Consider the following 18,394-nt stretch of genomic DNA (forward strand, 5'->3'; position numbering starts at 1 on the left):
CGACAAGTTTATACATTGTTATTTCAAGATATTCTGCGAAATAATATTTACTTTCAGTACTTTATCACCAGTTGTACACAATGAAACTGTTTTCTTCCAGTTTGAAACAACGTGTAAAATATGTATTCGGTGGATATTTGGCCATTTGCACACATAATAGATAGTGTGGTCAACTATTGCAGGAACTACTTACAAGCACCATGATTCAACAACTGCTTTTCCAATTCACGACTGACTTACCTTTCCAATGATTCAACAACAGTTACTGCTTTTCCAATTCACGACTGACTTACCTTCCCATTGATTCAACCACTGCTTTTTCAATTCACGACTGACTTACCTTTCCAATGATTCAACAAATGCTTTTTCAATTCACGACTGACCTACCTTCCCAATGATTCAACCAATGCTTTTTCAATTCACGATTGACTTACCTTTCTAATGATTCAACAACTACTTTTCCAATTCACGACTGACTTACCTTCCCAATGATTCAACCTCTGCTTTCACGATTGACTTACCTTTCCATTGATTCAACAACTACTTTTCCAATTCACGAATGATTTACCTTCCCAATGATTCAACCACTGCTTTTTCATTTCACGACTGACTTACCTTTCAAATGATTCAACCAATGCTTTTTTCAATTCACGACTGACTTACCTTTCCAATGATTTAACCACTGCTTTTTCAGTTCACGACTGACTTACCTTCCCAATGAGTTTAGATAAGTGTATATATGTTTCTGCATCTTGTCAAACGTTATTATCACTTCGTATGGTTAATGATCAGCTCGGCTCCATAAAAGATTTACTAGTATAAACAAATGACAGGAAGGGGTGAGTGACTGTGATTTTTCGCCGTTTTTATTCCAGCAATATTCCGGCGGGGGCTTCACATAACATTGTACTCATATCAGAGATCGACAACGGTCTTCAGTCTGACGAACTAACGCTTTAACAACTAGCCATAGGCTACCCCTATCTAAAAGAATCGGGTGATCCTTAACTTCTTTTGAGTAGTATATATACACCCAATGTAAATACATGCTTCAAATACATTGCTTAACGACTTGACAACATCTTCATTGTTAGAATTCAACAAATTTATCGTTAATTGATTGTGTGTGTAATACTCGTATATTTTTTACAAATAAAAAGAACATGAATTTCGTCTTTATTCTCCTGGTTGGCTAGAACATATAAAATTTACAGAATCAATATCCTTGGTCTACGACATTTATTGACATGTTATATCGTCTGCTTGGAGACCTAAAATGTGGAATAAAAGAAGTGATAGACCTTGGCAACTGATCCACATAAAGATACTCCCTTGGTATTCATAATAATGTGAAAAAGTGGTTCGTTTGGAAATATTTAATGTTAACGCCAGGGACAAACCAGTATCCCTTATCCACCAAAACAGAATCCATTGCACGTTAAAGGCAAAATAGCGGTGAAAATTATATGAATAAACTGTTATTCCTTATCAGCAAAATGAATAAAACATGATTCAAGTATTATTTGTGAAGTAAAAAAAAAATACGACCCGCGTCAATGAGGGCATGACAAGTCGCCGCGAGCTTATGTTCTGACACTCGTACATCTGTCGTAGACGCAGGTGGTCTTTGAGACTGTTGTCAAATACAGTCGTCAGCACTCACTGAACCAAATGTCACTCTGTATTTATGAAACATTGACATTTAGTAGAGTTGATTTTGATAGATATGTTAATATAAACATACATACGATATTATATCATTATAACACTGTCACTTACCATGGCTAATTTAATTTATTGATATAAATTTGATAAGGAATAATACCTGCGTTAAAAGAAATGACAACTTGTTGATTCTTGTTCTTCCCTTCAGCTCTCACGTACATTTGGAGGTAACATGTTCGATGTCAGAGATGGAATGTGTTTTCTCTGCTTTCAATGAATTACACGGGGAAAAGACATTTACGTGAGAGAGATAGAGAGAGAGAGATAGATAGATAGATAGAGAGAGAGAGAGAGAGAGAGAGAGAGAGGGAGAGAGAGAGAGAGAGAGAGAGAGATATTCTTTATTTCCTCCAGAAGTTAATCCGAAGATTATACATAATTAATCAAACGTATTCACACAAACTCATATTACCTGTACATATATACAATACAAGACAGTAGCACCAGTGTTATGCCATTCACACAGTACAAAAGGTTAGATCAGATGACATAATCAAGGTAAGGCTTTTGTGTAAGTACATAAGCAGAAAATATCAGTTTAACAGATTCCCATGTAACTATATCAATACATTGTGAGAAGTGATTATCAGCACCAAAGAAAAATGACAACATATCTTCTTCATCTTGTAATTCATACTGGACATAGGTTTCAACATCACGCAGATCAATAACAGTTGAAACAGTTCATTTCTTTCCTGCAGTAGAGCTTCACAATGTAATATGATGTGATTATCATAATCAAAGGCATGCTTGTTACACAATAAACAGTCCCTTGAAGTCTTGTTTCGTGATGACACAAAATTTAAAACTTGACCTCTGTTCGGGGTACAGATATGCTAGTCGCCATAATATATGGTGAGAAAGCTTTGTGTGTATAAGCATGAAGCGTGAAAGACCTGTATTGACAGAAACTTTTCTGCGCCACATATTTTCGTCATATTCATGAATGGTTTTATTAACCAGTTGCTTCCAGTTTCTCTTTGTAGGAAATACATCACAGATTCAGGATTAGTTGGATTTGCAATGTATGCACAAAAAAGATGTTTAAAAGATCGTTGTCAGAGATGGAATGTGTTTTCTCTGCTTTCAAACAACGCGTTTTGCTCATTTCATGATATACTTTGTCCAGCGTGCTGGCATTTGGAGATGACCGGGAATAGTTTTGTTTGTCCGTGTCGTTTGTTTAACGCCACACTCAGCAATATTCAAGTCATATGACTATGATTCAAGTACATAATCGAGTCTGGACCAGTGATTGACAACATGAACATCGATCTACTTAATTGTGTACGATGACATGCATCAACCAAGTCAGCGAGCCTGACCACCAGATCCTCACACATCAAGCATGCCTATTGGGTTGCTGAAGGCAATTCTAACCCGGACTCTTCACGGGATTCGATTGGTGATGTCTCTGTGGCGGTTGATAATATTTTATCATATTTGAAGTCACTTTAATCATAGATCAAAAGACATATGTAAATGTAAATGTAATTTCAACTGCTGTTCAAATGAACCTAGGCATCTATAGGTGTTTCAAACTAAATTATTGATAAAAGCGATATGATAATACTTAACGATTTCACGATCATTTTCATTTTCAGTAAAAATTCCAAATTTAACAAATCTTATTTTGAAGTCTAAAATGTTTCAGCATAAGTATTTATGGGTATCAGCCAAATAATACACACAATGACTATATGAAATATGGCATGCTCATCTGTTTCGAGTTTGAATACGACCATCAAGATCTGCTTTCGAGGCTTATTCTCCAGTGAAGGGGGCAGTCGGGTAGCCTAGTGGTTAAAGCGTTCGCTCGTCACGCCGAAGACCCGGGTTCGATTCCCGACATGGGTATCATGTGTGAAGCCCATTTCTGGTGCCCCCGCCGTGATAGTGCTAGAATATTGCTAAAAGCGACGTAAAACCATACTCACTCACTCACACCAATGAAGGGCGAGGTCACTTTACGACTGACAAGTTATACCACGATCCTCCAACTCCGGGAAATAGTTGTCTTTCAATCAATTACAACTGACAGGTGCATCCCGGTCCCTGAATTATCATTGATTAGAAGCGCCGTATGTCTGTGCGTTATTCAACAGCCCTGACATGGATGACAGCGCCCTTGAATACAAGGCGTCGTCAATTATTTGATGAAATAAACAAAGGGAGAAACGACACACCGATATTCCGATGGCATCGCGATACTTGACCAACGATACGATACACGTGGGTCTATTTATCGATACGCCAGTATACGGAATGCACATCTTAGTAAATGTTCCCTGGCTATTGCACCATTCAATATAGCGCTAACTTTGTTATAGAGCTCGGTAACGCATGTCTTCCATAACTTTCTTACATTTTAATAAGCTCAGGTTTCTTCACTGACAGGATGTTTTTTTCCCAATCACAAAAAACGTTATCAGTGCAATAGCAATCACATAAATACATAAAGTAACACGATATTGAAATATGTTATTCCTGATAAAACAATAATTTCAGATACTATTTCCGACCATTGCATCCAAATTCTTCGAAGTTATATCACTGGGTACTTTTTAACTGAATCACCGGTATACCACGAAGGTAGACTACACACATTTGTTTACTGTAAGTGAGTGAGTGACTATGACTTTACGTCGCATTAGCCATTTCAAGCTATTACGACAGGGGACACCAGAAATGGGCTATACACATTGTACTCATGTGTGGAATCGAACCCAGATCGGTGGCGTGATGAGCGAACGTTTTGGCCACTAGGCTATCCCACCATCCCTTACTGTAAGTAGTAATATAATTGAATATATTGAAATATGTACTGGTAGGGAAATACTCATGCAGAACGACAGCTTTGAGGTGATTCAAATAACTGTCAGGCCTCGATATGGGGAATTAACTATTGGGAGCTACCCTTAAAACAAGAGAGGGAAGAGCTGTGAGGTCCTTAGGGTTTATTCAAGCAAGTGTCTCATATCATTCAAGTCACAGTAATTAATATAAAATAGTGAAGTACAATGATAATAATGATAATACTATCCTAACAGTTTCAATCTAAATCTTGGAATAAAAGCATTGTATGTTATATTGGAGTATGTACGGTATGCACGGATGCAATATTTACGAGAGAAATAACGGTCATGCCAAATAACATTTCTTAACAGCTAAATTGAGTAATTGTAACAATTTAATAGAGCATGTACGGTAAAACCTACATGACAATTCTATGTGTGGTATGTCGCGCCTTTTTTGGGTAACTACGGTAAACAATTTATTGCTATTCACATTAAACGAAAATAAATTCGTAGAGCATATACGGTAGACTTCGCAAACTGTTCAGATGAGGAACATGACATATACTTATAAAGACGGTAAACATTCATATTTGTAGTTTTAGTAATAATTTTCAAAACATATTAATTTCGGTAAATAAGGAAGGTAAATATTTGATCCAAATAAAGATATGAATGTAGGCGGTAGAATATATAGCGGTTTTAGTTGGTGTAACTATTAGTTTGATTAGTGATTATTTTGGTGACTATGGTAATGTATCAAGACGGCTAAGTTGCTACTGACTACGCACATTTCCATAAAATCTACGGAGCTAGACGATAAGGACTAATGGATTGAAAACGGTAATTGTATACTTAAACGGTGCGCATTTGAATGCACGTTGTTATGTAGTATAAAGGATGCCTATAAATGTATTTAATTGACTACGGTAATGAAATTGTTGTGTAGGCTGTGTTGTACCGTATACAACTGTATCATTGACGGGTCTAGTTACAATATATTCAGATAGTTGCTTCATAAGGATAAAACCTAAGAAATATTAAATGCGTCGTTATAGCCTATTCTGTAATCGCGCAAGGAAGGCAAAACTGCTCATATAACCTTTGATCGGTGGACTGTCTGAAAGTATGGAATAACCGACCTACGTATAAAATAAATCTTGATTGAAACAGTTGTGTTAACTCTAGGAGCCGTTTTCTGACTAAGCTACATGTACGCTACGCTACTGCACGGAAATATAAACTGTATATGCATCTGGTATGTTGAAAGATATTGAAACAAGAGAGAAGAGAGCTGTGAGGTCATTAGGGTTTATTCAAGCAAGTGTGCCGAGGACCATCACCCAAGGAGTTATTTACCCCCACAGCTCTACTCGTATCACATTAACAATTACTTTGAAGTTGTAATTTCCGTCTATGTTATCTGCCATAGGCTGTCAAAGTTGACTACACAAAACAGGTGGTAACAGAACAATTTCAGTATTGGGTAACAAGTGTTGATTTTGATTACAGTTTTAGACGATGGTCAAAACCTGCGCCAGGTGGTAACAAAACATTTATCAAGAGAATGGCCGCGGCGGAAGGACACGCTGAATTTATCTATGATTACGTACTCTAATGTTCGCGTGAATGAACTGACCAAGGGGCAGCCGTCATGGCAGACAATAAAAACGAGAAAGACATATTAGAAATTCCTAGGTGAAGTTTAATTTGTGAAAAATATAAAAAGGTACAATGAAATATATGCACTGTAATACTAGTATCCTGCGGTAGCTCCGCTATCCAGTTGCTTCTAATATTATTACATTGCAGTTGCTAAGATCCTGCAGAAGATCTAGACACACACTTCAAAGAAAAACAACAACATCTGATTCACATGCAGTCTGCATGTCTGTATGTATACTGGGACATTGTAGTAATTAGCATGTTTGTTACAAATGATCATACAATGACGTTTGATAGACTCTTAGAAGTTGGAAGAACGTGAATACATGACATTTTTTATAATATCTTCTTTTATTCATTATAACGACGTTTCAGAGCTACTTCTTGACCAATCATAAGATGAATAACGAGTAAGCATATACATATGTACAAATATATGTGCAAAGATCAAAATATAATGACGAAGCCAATTAAGTCTAATGAGGGTGTGGTGATGGGGCTGGGTGTCAAAACAAGGCGCTGACTATGGTAGCCCTAACAGTCACAATAAGGCAATCAAGCTTTCCATTTGTGGTAGATCATATGATTAGAGCACAGTGGAGTACACGCTGTGTTGGTATATCGCGTTTTAATGGTTGTCTTCTCTGGATTTCATTAGTTTCATACAATGTATATTCTTAATCCCAAGGGGAGCACGGGTGACCCAGTCGTCTAAGGCGCCGCGATTCGCTGTGCAGAGTTGCGTCCCTTGGCCACGACAGAAACCTGTTGGTTCGATTTCCGGTTCGCCCCGATTATGTTTCTAGGTTTGTCAGCACCATACCCATGTTCGTGGGTATCACCGAAGTGGTAAAAATTCTGAGACCTGCATCACTTCGGGCTTTCCTCACACATTAAGCTGACACGTCGTGATATAACTGGAATACTGTTAAAAGCGGCGTTAAAATCAACTCACTCACTCACTCTTAATCCCAAGAGTAACACTCATTAATCGGTGTCATGAATCATAGTTTACATCATAGGTACCAAGTTTATATTTAATATGGCAGAGAAGACAACTGGATTAACAAATTGGTATGATTCAGACACTGTTTCATTGAAGTCTTTTTCTATTATTTTGAAGCAGGAATTAGTGAGAACCGTTCCAGTTTGAAAATATGTAATTTCCTGGTCAATCTTGTTAATATTTGCTAAGGTTTGACACAATGATTTACTTCAGAAAGGACATTATACGTTGTAGCAGCATCACGGTTTTATGCGTCCCGCGTTGGGTTTTATACCACGAGTCGTAGGCATACAAGGCTACATCCCGCGTTATACTGCCACAATATTGTTTTCTTACCGACATGTTTTAATATGACATTGTAAAAGAATTTAAAGCAATTCAAAATTGATAGAAAACAGCTGTTCGATTGTGTGGTTAAGTCTGCCACTTGACTTTCATTGACTTTTTGCTTAGAAGCGGGGTATTAGGGATATATTCTCCCTCTCAGAAGTCCACGCGCAACCCGTCTTGTTCGTGGAGGGGTGTAAGGGATATATTCTCCCGCTGAGAAATGTACATGTATGTTATCAAGAGCACGCAAACCAATCAGATCTCATTATTCTGACATGGAGGAATGATAAAGTGTATTACACTACATAAACGAAAGCCTCTTCCGCCACAAGTCTACATCCAGTCCCAATTCTATCCTTAAATAAGGACAATCATACAATAATACAACAATATAACTACGAACTAACAACACACATGTTATATCATTCTGTCGTACAGTTTTCTTGAAAACGACATATGATTGAAATACCCATATGACGTTAATACCTTGTTTCAGACTCAATAAATGTACGTCAATACACATACACCCTGCGGCCCTTAGAAAATACGTGCTTATTGTCACGTCCGCAATACGTTTGATTGGGTCCTCGTTCCATGAGAGAATTGATGCCACGTTGGCAGGATTCTGTAAATCTATATAAAGTTGCCTTATCCAGCTGCAGCTTCATTAGTTCTTCAGCTACACGAATCAGCATGGCAGGACCTATCTTACTTTTGGTAAGTTCCATTTAATCCTCAGATCAATTTAATCATATGTGGTATAGTTATGTAGGACAGTTATTTGTTTTCACAGGATTACGTTGTTTCCATTTCGTTTTAACTGTGGGTCTCTGCTTTGATGGTCCGTAGTTTATCTTTGCGAAGAACCGTTCATGTACATCTTGATGGTTCTATGTTAAACAAACGTATCTTTGAGCTTTTCCCACATTTAGCTGGATCACAGCTATTTTATTGAAATAATGTTTACAATATGACCTTAACACTCACTCACAATTGTATTCACAGGCAATTACGTTGCTCGCTACTGTGGTCTCCGCAACGTTACCTTCACAGCCACCTAGTTCTTGTGCCGTAAGTAAGAATCAGACTGTACATAAACTAATGATCCCCGTGGTCATGGGGAGAATTGGTCCCCAGCAACGTATCCTGTATGTAAGAGGCGACCAGGTGGTCAGGCTCGGCGTCATCTTACCCCGAAAGCATTGATTGTTGCCCATACTATGGGTCGCTAGATTGTCTGACCAGACTCAACTGTTCACAGACCGCCGTCATGTAACTGGACTGTTGCACATCTTCCCGAGGCAAGGATGTTAACTGACTACAAAAGTCCAGTTACCACTCTTGCCGAACTACGCCAGAATTCCGTAGCTCGATCGTCTATTACGAGTAACGTCCCTTCTATGACCACCCTTTTGACCAATCAGATTCCACCTCTCATAATACTTGCATTTGCTTCAAAGAAAATGGTGGCGCCCAGTCAAGACGATCTGATCGATAACAAAGATATATGTTTAATAAAACGGGTCTTACCTCGTGAAGTGCGCCAAATCATTTAAGCATCTTGAATTAAAAACATAAAACAATTGGACAATATCCTGCATGTTGACAATACAAATGCTTTGCTTCAGAAACCACGTAAAAATGCACTGTCTGAGTGAATATCTCTATGTATTTAATTTGACTTGTTAAGTTTATCACTTAATCAGGCAATTACATTGTTCCCAAAGGCTACACGTTTTAAAGGAAACATAACAATCTATAAAAAAACATATCCAACGGTTCATTATTAATTTTTCTGTACAGGCGGTCTTGTGTGGTCCAGGAACTGCGTGCCAGGTACAGACAATTTTCTGTTTTACAACTCCATGCCCACCACCCGTTGCAAGATGTGTCCCAACGAGTGAGTAAATGGAGTGAGATGGCTTTTGTTTGCTACCAATACTGAACAATATGAATGAGTTATACAGTGCAAAAAAAGTAAGGGGTCATGAATTTGTTTAGGGATAGGTTTTTGATATTTTCACTACCAAAAATATTCATGACCCCTTACCTTTTATCATTATAATATTCATTAGCTGGTTTTCCATATAATCTTTAAGGACAAAAGAGGGAAGATTATACAGTGCCTTTACAACATTAGACAAGAGCTAAGATATGTAGCAAAATATGCTTATATACCTTTTTCAAAACATGCTTTTCTTTGTAATGACATGTAGTTACGTATCTAACTGTTTGATTCATAAAACATCATCCGATATAAAATCCAAAAATGAAGATAATCAGTTTTCTTTTAACGGCAATATTCAAATGTAGTGCATCAATGACTGCTCAGATTTCAATTACAGATCTAGATGCAACCCAACCCAAAATCTATGCAGATTTTAACTACAGTTGCTCCAACTAAATCAACTATGTAGAGCGTCTCCACGGTGTTTGTTTCAGATAAACCAGGATCATGTCCAGTGCAAGACGGTCTCATAGGTGCTTGTGTAGTACGGTGCAACAATGACGCTGACTGTTTTGGGAACCAGAAGTGTTGTGGATCCTGTCCCCGACAGTGTACTGATCCAGCCCCTCCTTTAGACAAACCGGGCTTCTGTCCCTACATCGCGAACCCCTACCCAGGGTACTGTCCCCTCCCACACCGATGCAGGAGCGACTTTGACTGCTATGGCCGAGCAAAGTGTTGTGGGTCTTGCCCAAGGAGATGTGCTAGTCCTTACCCTTTTCTCACCAAAGGGTGAAGTGCTGGAAATACAATTTGGTTATTAATGTGACCTTGTTATTTTTCTATCTGTCAAACCAGCCTTCTGAAAACAACAATTTACATGGCTGAACATCATGTTCTTTATACGTTGATATTGTTTTATTTCATATTTTTAGGAAACAAAAGAAAAGCAATTACCAATTACAATAAAACGTTTTAAATTACTAGCACAAGTGGATGTTATATTTTCTTAAGGTAGAGGAGTCAGATGTTGCCCAGTCTTCAAAGGCGCCGCTATTCGCTTTATAGAGTTGTACCCCTTAGCAGTGCCAGGATCGTTTGTTTGATTGTCAGTTTCATCCTGATTATAACCCATGGTTTGTTCGCGCATTACGTGTGGTTTCACCAAGGTGGTAAACGTATACATGATCACGTTGGACTTTCCTTCCTCACATGACTCAATTCTGGCTGTCTTCCCTGGGATATTCAGCCTGATTAAAGATGTCCCTTACAGTGTTCCTTACTGATGGGTACTCAGCTCGTATATTGCATGAAAAGAAACATAGTACAAGTTATTGTTATCTACATCTCTTGCTTTCAGTGACCAGCCAGGTGAACGAAACAAGTGATCATTAATTTTCCTGCCCACCCTTCGTGAGTAGAGTTTCATTTATCGGTAGTGATCCATAAACACATGATTATCATATAGTCGGAATCGTATAGCGGACAGATTTCTTATAATTGTGGAACTAGTTTATTCGCTTTTATTTATTTCGGGGCTCCAATACCCTTCAGGTACAGGGAACAGTTTTCACTTCGGGCTTCCCTACCACATTAAGCTGACATGTCGTGATATATAGTTTACATCATAGGTACCAAATTTATATATAATATGGCACAGAAGATTACGGGATTAACAAATTGATATGATGTTTTCTGTCGTGCTCATTCAGACACTGTTTCATTGAAGTCTTCATTTTCTATCCTTTTCTAGCACGGATTAGTGAGAACCGTTCCAGTATGAAAATATGTCATTATCTGGTCACTCTTGTTTAGATTTGCTAAGGTTTGACATAATGATTTATTTCAGAAATGACATTATACGTTGTTACAGTATCACTCGTAGCATACAAGCCTACATCCCGCGTGATACTGCCACAATATTGTTTTCTTACCGACATGTTTTAATATGACTTTGTAAAAGATTTAAAGCAATTCAAAATTGATAGAAAACAGCTATTCGATTGTGTGCTCAGGTTGACTCTGTCACTTGACTTTCATTGACTCTGAAAAATCGTGAGGCGTTTTGCTTAGAAGCGGGATATTGGGGATTAGGCTTTCCTCCCACATGAAACTGAAACGCCGTGGTTTACTCAGTATACTGATTCCGAGCCGACCAGTCCTTGTTTTACCCCCTTAATGCCGAGCGCCAGGCAGGGTAACAACAAGTATAATCTTTTATCGTCTTTGGTATGACACGGCCGGGGATCGGACCCATAACCTTCCGCTCTGCGGGCAGACGCTCTATTCACTAGACGCCGGAGGCGGTCTGTAATATTGTAAGAAGCATAGCAAAAAACTGAGTAAATATAAGCAGTTTTCGTATAAATTTATACAGGTATGTAGATTTACCTCAACCTCTTGATAAGAAAACCAGATGGCGCTCACAGCAATTGGTCGCAAATAACATCCAAGCAAAATTCATCAAAATCGTAAGTAAAGTGTCCAATTCAACAACAGGTCAGAGGGAAAAAGAAACGAATGAATCTCAGCAAGCTGTTCAGCAATCAAAGTAACGAGAAAATAATAGAAATTTCGACCAAATAAACAAATAATTCAAATAACAAGAAATGTCGTTTCAAATAGATACAATTAGGTTACCAAAGTGACACCAGTAGGCTTTTGTAGATTATAGCCCGATCAACCCCATAAGTCTTGGAAATAAACATATTAATCATCATTTGATATGTAATTTTCTTCATGAGGAAGAAAGTAATATAATGCCACATGTAATAACCATGACTCTAGACCTCCTTATAATTAAGAAGTAACGAAATGGGGTCACAAGGTGTGTGACGTCGATATCGTGAGACAAATGGGTGATGTTATGATCTTGCTTGACGGTGTTTTGTGGAAACTTACAACAACATCCGCCATTTTTCACTAACAGCCTCACGTTGTGTTTTCTATTTACATTCATGGACACGGAAGTGCAGTGGAATACAATTGGATGGATGGATGTATAGTATTGAAGATCGCACGTTTACATCGTTAACGTCCGAACTGTAATATCCTGATGACGGAGAAACATACCCTGCAGCTATCAGTTTTTCTTGTTTTACATTTTAAATTGCGTATGTCCGCATGGCATTTGATTGGATCTTGTCCTCGGAGAGACGTACACACTGAAACAGTCTTCTGTCCAAGGCTTTTGACACAGCTTCTGTGACAGGCTTTTCCTGGGAATGACGTAAACATCCAAACAGGATCTGTGCCAGGCTATATAAGCCGCTCTAGGTCCACATCTAGTCTATCAACTCCAGGAAACAACATGGCCGTCTCTAGCTACACTTTGGTATGTTTAATTAAATTGTTGTCTTATAAATATGAGAGTTGTGAAATTGATTTTTTTGCCAAAGGTTTTCATAGTTTCCATTAAATCTAGCGATTTGAATCAATTCAGAGTTTATTTATTTTCAGTCAAAATCACAGCAACATGCCAAGCAATACGTTTTGCAGAATCGGTTCAATACAAGAATCAAATAATCAGTTAGAATCCAATATTCGTCCTGCCTATGATCTTTGGTTTGTCACCATTCCGAGCTTGTGAATTTCACCAAACTGATACAGTGTTAAAGCTGCATCACTTTGACGTTTCTCCCAGATGAATGAAACTGATGTGTCGTTATGTAGCTGAAATACACTTCGTATGAAATGTAGCGTAAAACTGACTGAGTCACTACTACTCTTAACCATTATTAGCCTACAACTAACATTGCCCTTTCAACCTAATTCATTCATACTGTATTCTCAGGCAATTCCGTTGCTCGCTGCGGTGGTTTCCGCTAACATCCCAACACAACAACCTACTTCTTGTGCCGTGAGTATGAATTTGATTTTACATATACAACTTCGACACGTTGACCGAGAGGAAACCTCAAAACATCTTCATATCTTTCTCTGAACATGTAACATAATGAACATATAATGAGCCGCTATGATCCAGTGTCCAATTATTGAAACTGTTGACTTTTTACAACATTCAGACACTCAGATCAAAATGCTCTCTCATATTTAAACCATTGCTAATATTCAAAGAACTCTCACATGTAGGCAGCTTCAATGGTTGAACAACCATTCTCCACAGTTCACTGTTCCATGTTCAGAAAATAGAACTCTGATCAAGAAAATTACATTTTCTTTTTCTGGTCATTTGTTTTTACGAAAATCAACAAAATCACACGTACATGTACTTTCAGTAAAATACAAATGTCTCATTCCATGAACGGCTTAGATCTTTGTCTTGGTATTGGTAAATATTGTGTTGTGTTCCATGTTGTCGTGGCAGAAAAGTATATTCGTTTGCCTGCGGTTATAGACTTCATAGGTACGAATGCCGCAGGCGACAGACACATTTCATCAACTCACCCTCATCAAACTTTAAAATTCAAAAAGAAATTTTGCATAACAATTTAGTTATTTAAAGTCAAGCCAAAGGAGCCATGGTTTAAATACGATCACACAGGCTATGAATCCACCCACCCACCCCTGACTATATCAACTTTTTAAAATTGATTTATTTATGCATAATGTAAAACATTAAACATCAATGCTTTAATTGTGTTATATTATTTCCGTTTTCTTTCTGTCAGTAACTAAACATATTTATAAAGTTTTTCTGCTGTTTACCGCTGAGACGAACTACAATATACATGTATACATGTATGTTAAACTCTCTTTAACCTGGCTTTAATGTTTACTTGTAACTCTGGCCTCCAATCCGTGCTTGTTGTATGTTCCAAAGTGGTTGATGTCCTCTATCATTTAGGCTTTCATCCCACATCCAGCTGACACACCGTGACATGACTGGAGTACTGTTCAAAGCAGTGTTAAACCTAACTCACTACTAAGTTTTCTGATGGCAATGAATAAGGGAACACTTAGTTTTAGACACAGTAAAATGATATGTTATCATGGGTTCCATCCTTGCCTACCAAATACGCGTTGGAAACAACATTTGATTATGTCACGTTGAATTTGTATGCACGCAATGTAAAATGTAATGAAAGTAAAGTTTATTTCCCTATGTTTTTTATTGTTCCCTAGCTTGTTCGTTTCTATCAATATATATTATATATAAAGAGCTCATTGTTTTGTTTTCTTTCAGGCAAATGTTCAAGATATGAAACTGCATTCAATGAAAACCTCTTTCTATTCTATATTTCCAGTTACTATTTGTGATCCCCACATATAGTGTAGTTACATGATAATGATTTCTAATTGACGTACTGTTTTGTAATGGCACCGAGGACATTTGGATATTGCAAAAGACGATTTGATAACATAAATTTATCAGTTCAATTTTGAATTTCTTTCCTCAACACCTGCAATCCTATGTCTCCACCAGAAATAAATAAACATTTCCACCGGTCCATTATTTGTGTCACTACAGGCAGTCTTTTGTGGACAAGGAACTGTGTGCAGGGAAGAGACTTATAATTGCGTAAAGGCGCCATGTCCAGGACGAGTTGCACGTTGTGTTCCAATCACTAGTGAGTAAAGGGAATGACATGTACACAACATGTATACAATCATGAGGAGTAAAGGGAATGACAAGTATATTGCATGCATACAATCATGACGAGTAAAGGGAATGACATGTACACAACATGTATAAAATCATGAGGAGTAAAGGGAATGACAAGTATATTGCATGCATACAATCATGACGAGTTAAGGGAATGACATGTACACAACATGTATACAATCATGACGAGTAAAGGGAATGACAAGTATATTGCATGCATACAATCATGACGAGTTAAGGGAATGACATGTACACAACATGTATACAATCATGACGAGTAAAGGGAATGACAAGTATATTGCATGCATACAATCATGACGAGTAAAGGGAATGACATGTACACAACATGTATACAATCATGACGTGTAAAGGGAATGACATGTAGATTGCATGCATACATTCATGACGAGTAAAGGGAATGACATGTACACAACATGTATACAATCATGGCGAGTAGAGGGAATACCATGTACAAAATATGTATACAATCATGAATAGTAAAGTGAACGACATGTACACAACATGTATACAATCATGAATAGTAAAGTGAATGACATGTACACAACATGTATACAATCATGACGTGTAAAGGGAATGACATGTAGATTGCATGCATACATTCATGACGAGTAAAGGGAATGACATGTACACAACATGTATACAATCATGGCGAGTAGAGGGAATACCATGTACAAAATATGTATACAATCATGAATAGTAAAGTGAACGACATGTACACAACATGTATACAATCATGAATAGTAAAGTGAATGACATGTACACAACATGTATACAATCATGACGTGTAAAGGGAATGACATGTAGATTGCATGCATACATTCATGACGAGTAAAGGGAATGACATGTACACAACATGTATACAATCATGGCGAGTAGAGGGAATACCATGTACAAAATATGTATACAATCATGAATAGTAAAGTGAATGACATGTACACAACATGTATACAATCATGAATAGTAAAGTGAATGACATGTACACAACATGTATACAATCATGACGAGTAAAGTGAATGACATGTACACAACATGTATACAATCATGACGAGTAAAGGGAATGACATGTACACAACATGTATACAATCATGAGGAGTAAAGGGAATGACAAGTATATTGCATGCATACAATCATGACGAGTTAAGGGAATGACATGTACACAACATGTATACAATCATGACGAGTAAAGGGAATGACAAGTATATTGCATGCATACAATCATGACGAGTTAAGGGAATGACATGTACACAACATGTATACAATCATGACGAGTAAAGGGAATGACAAGTATATTGCATGCATACAATCATGACGAGTAAAGGGAATGACATGTACACAACATGTATACAATCATGACGTGTAAAGGGAATGACATGTAGATTGCATGCATACATTCATGACGAGTAAAGGGAATGACATGTACACAACATGTATACAATCATGGCGAGTAGAGGGAATACCATGTACAAAATATGTATACAATCATGAATAGTAAAGTGAATGACATGTACACAACATGTATACAATCATGAGGAGTAAAGTGAATGACATGTACACAACATGTATACAATCATGACGAGTAAAGGGAATGACATGTACACAACATGTATACAATCATGAATAGTAAAGTGAATGACATGTACACAACATGTATACAATCATGACGAGTAAAGGGAATGACATGTACACAACATGAATACAATCATGACGATTTAAGTGAATGACAAGTATATTGCATGTAAACAATCATGCCGAGTAAAGGGAATGGCATGTACACAACATAAATACAATCATGAGGAGTAAAGGGAATGACATGTACATTACCTTTATACAATCATGACGAGTAAAGTGAATGACAAGTATATTGCATGCATACAATCATGAGGAGTAAAGGGATGACAAGTATATTGCATGTATACAATCATGACGAGTAAAGGGAATGACAAGTATATTGCATGTATACAATCATGCCGAGTAAAGGGAATGACATGTACACAACATGTATACAATCATGAGGAGTGAAGGGAATGACATGTACATAACATTGATACAATCATTTGAAGTTAAGAGGAAAAACAAGGAGAATACGCACTGCTTTTGGAACTTGACAAAAACATTTGAACGTGAAAGAACTACGGATAATCTCTAAGTAAGATCACGAAGAGATATGTTCCAATCTTTGAGTAAAGAAAATAAAATGTCTCTAGTGTGGTACACGACATGTATTTGACCATGAGGTGTTAAATCCCAAAGTGAGGCAGTGTATCCCTTATCTAACATTAATCTCAACCATATAGGTCGACTAACTTTATTCCCAGAAATAAAGTCCTCTCATTTAAAAATATAGATATCTTCAAAATATTGCGTAAAATTCAAATGAAGCCCAGAACAATGCTCAATTTCAGGGCTGAGATTTGCCAAATCATTCTAGACTTGAATCGGATTCCTTTCGCAATATATTCTCTTGGGTATGACAGTATTGAATCCAATTATAGAAATACCTTACTCTCTCATCTCTACATGTAAGAGCTGCATTAAGTCCCCGACAAATGTACCTACATTGGATTCCTCCCTGTTTTAGCTGAGAAACCAGGATCATGTCCAGTGCAGGACCTGGGCCATATTGGTATCTGTCTAGCGCGATGCTCTACTGACGCTGACTGTAATGGGCACCTGAAGTGTTGTGGAAACTGCCCAAGAGAATGTACTCCTCCGGCCCCTCCTATAGTCAAACCAGACATCTGTCCCAAGAGTCCAACCCCATACTGGTATCAGCGAGGCAACTGTCCCCTATCACACAAGTGCAGGAACGACTCTGACTGTGGCCGGAACTCAAAGTGTTGTGGAACTTGCCCACGGATATGTGTCAATCTCACAAGAGGATGAAGAATAAACTTAAATGCAATCAATCCCCTACTGGTACCGGTGGGGCTATTTTCTCAAACGACACAAAACGTGCAGGAAGGACTTTGACTGTAGCGGCAAATCAAAGTGTTGTGATTCCTGGCCACGAAAATGTGTCAGTCCTTACCCTCATCTAACCATGGGATCAAGAGCTCTAAAATAAACTTAATGCAATCAGGTGATGTGATCTAGTGTTGTTACTTTCTGTCCCATAACAGAGGTTGTCTGCTTTTAGCTGTTATTGCTTATGATTATTGAAATTGTTTTGTAGCTTTAATTCTAAAAGAAGCACCACAAATAGTTGAAAAAAATGTATATCTCTGTGGTCTATGTTAAAGTAATAGTATTGTGTTTTTCTCATTTAATTAAAAGCAAGCGAATGTGATTACTTATAATTACAAATGATTTCATTTGGGTGTTTTAATGAGTGCAAAGCT

The 18,394-nt window shown here is 37.6% G+C and overlaps 2 protein-coding genes across 2 annotated transcripts; both read left to right on the plus strand.

The window, feature by feature from the left end:
• The first annotated feature begins 8,214 nt into the window (after positions 1 to 8,214).
• On the plus strand, positions 8,215 to 10,265 carry LOC139473847 (perlwapin-like). The gene is made up of 4 exons (XM_071256618.1): positions 8,215 to 8,238; positions 8,527 to 8,592; positions 9,325 to 9,421; positions 9,964 to 10,265. The coding sequence occupies exons 1-4, from the start codon at positions 8,215 to 8,217 to the stop codon at positions 10,263 to 10,265; spliced, it is 489 nt and encodes a 162-aa protein (XP_071112719.1).
• Positions 10,266 to 12,779: 2,514 nt separating this feature from the next.
• Positions 12,780 to 17,939, plus strand: LOC139473843 (perlwapin-like). The gene is made up of 4 exons (XM_071256612.1): positions 12,780 to 12,803; positions 13,263 to 13,328; positions 14,901 to 15,000; positions 17,635 to 17,939. Exons 1-4 carry the CDS (start codon positions 12,780 to 12,782, stop codon positions 17,937 to 17,939), a joined length of 495 nt encoding a protein of 164 aa, XP_071112713.1.
• The last annotated feature ends 455 nt before the right edge of the window (positions 17,940 to 18,394 follow it).

This window comes from Haliotis cracherodii, unplaced genomic scaffold, assembly GCF_022045235.1.
Source record: "Haliotis cracherodii isolate W230 unplaced genomic scaffold, xgHalCrac1.p SCAF_3, whole genome shotgun sequence".
Lineage (NCBI taxonomy): Eukaryota > Metazoa > Mollusca > Gastropoda > Lepetellida > Haliotidae > Haliotis > Haliotis cracherodii.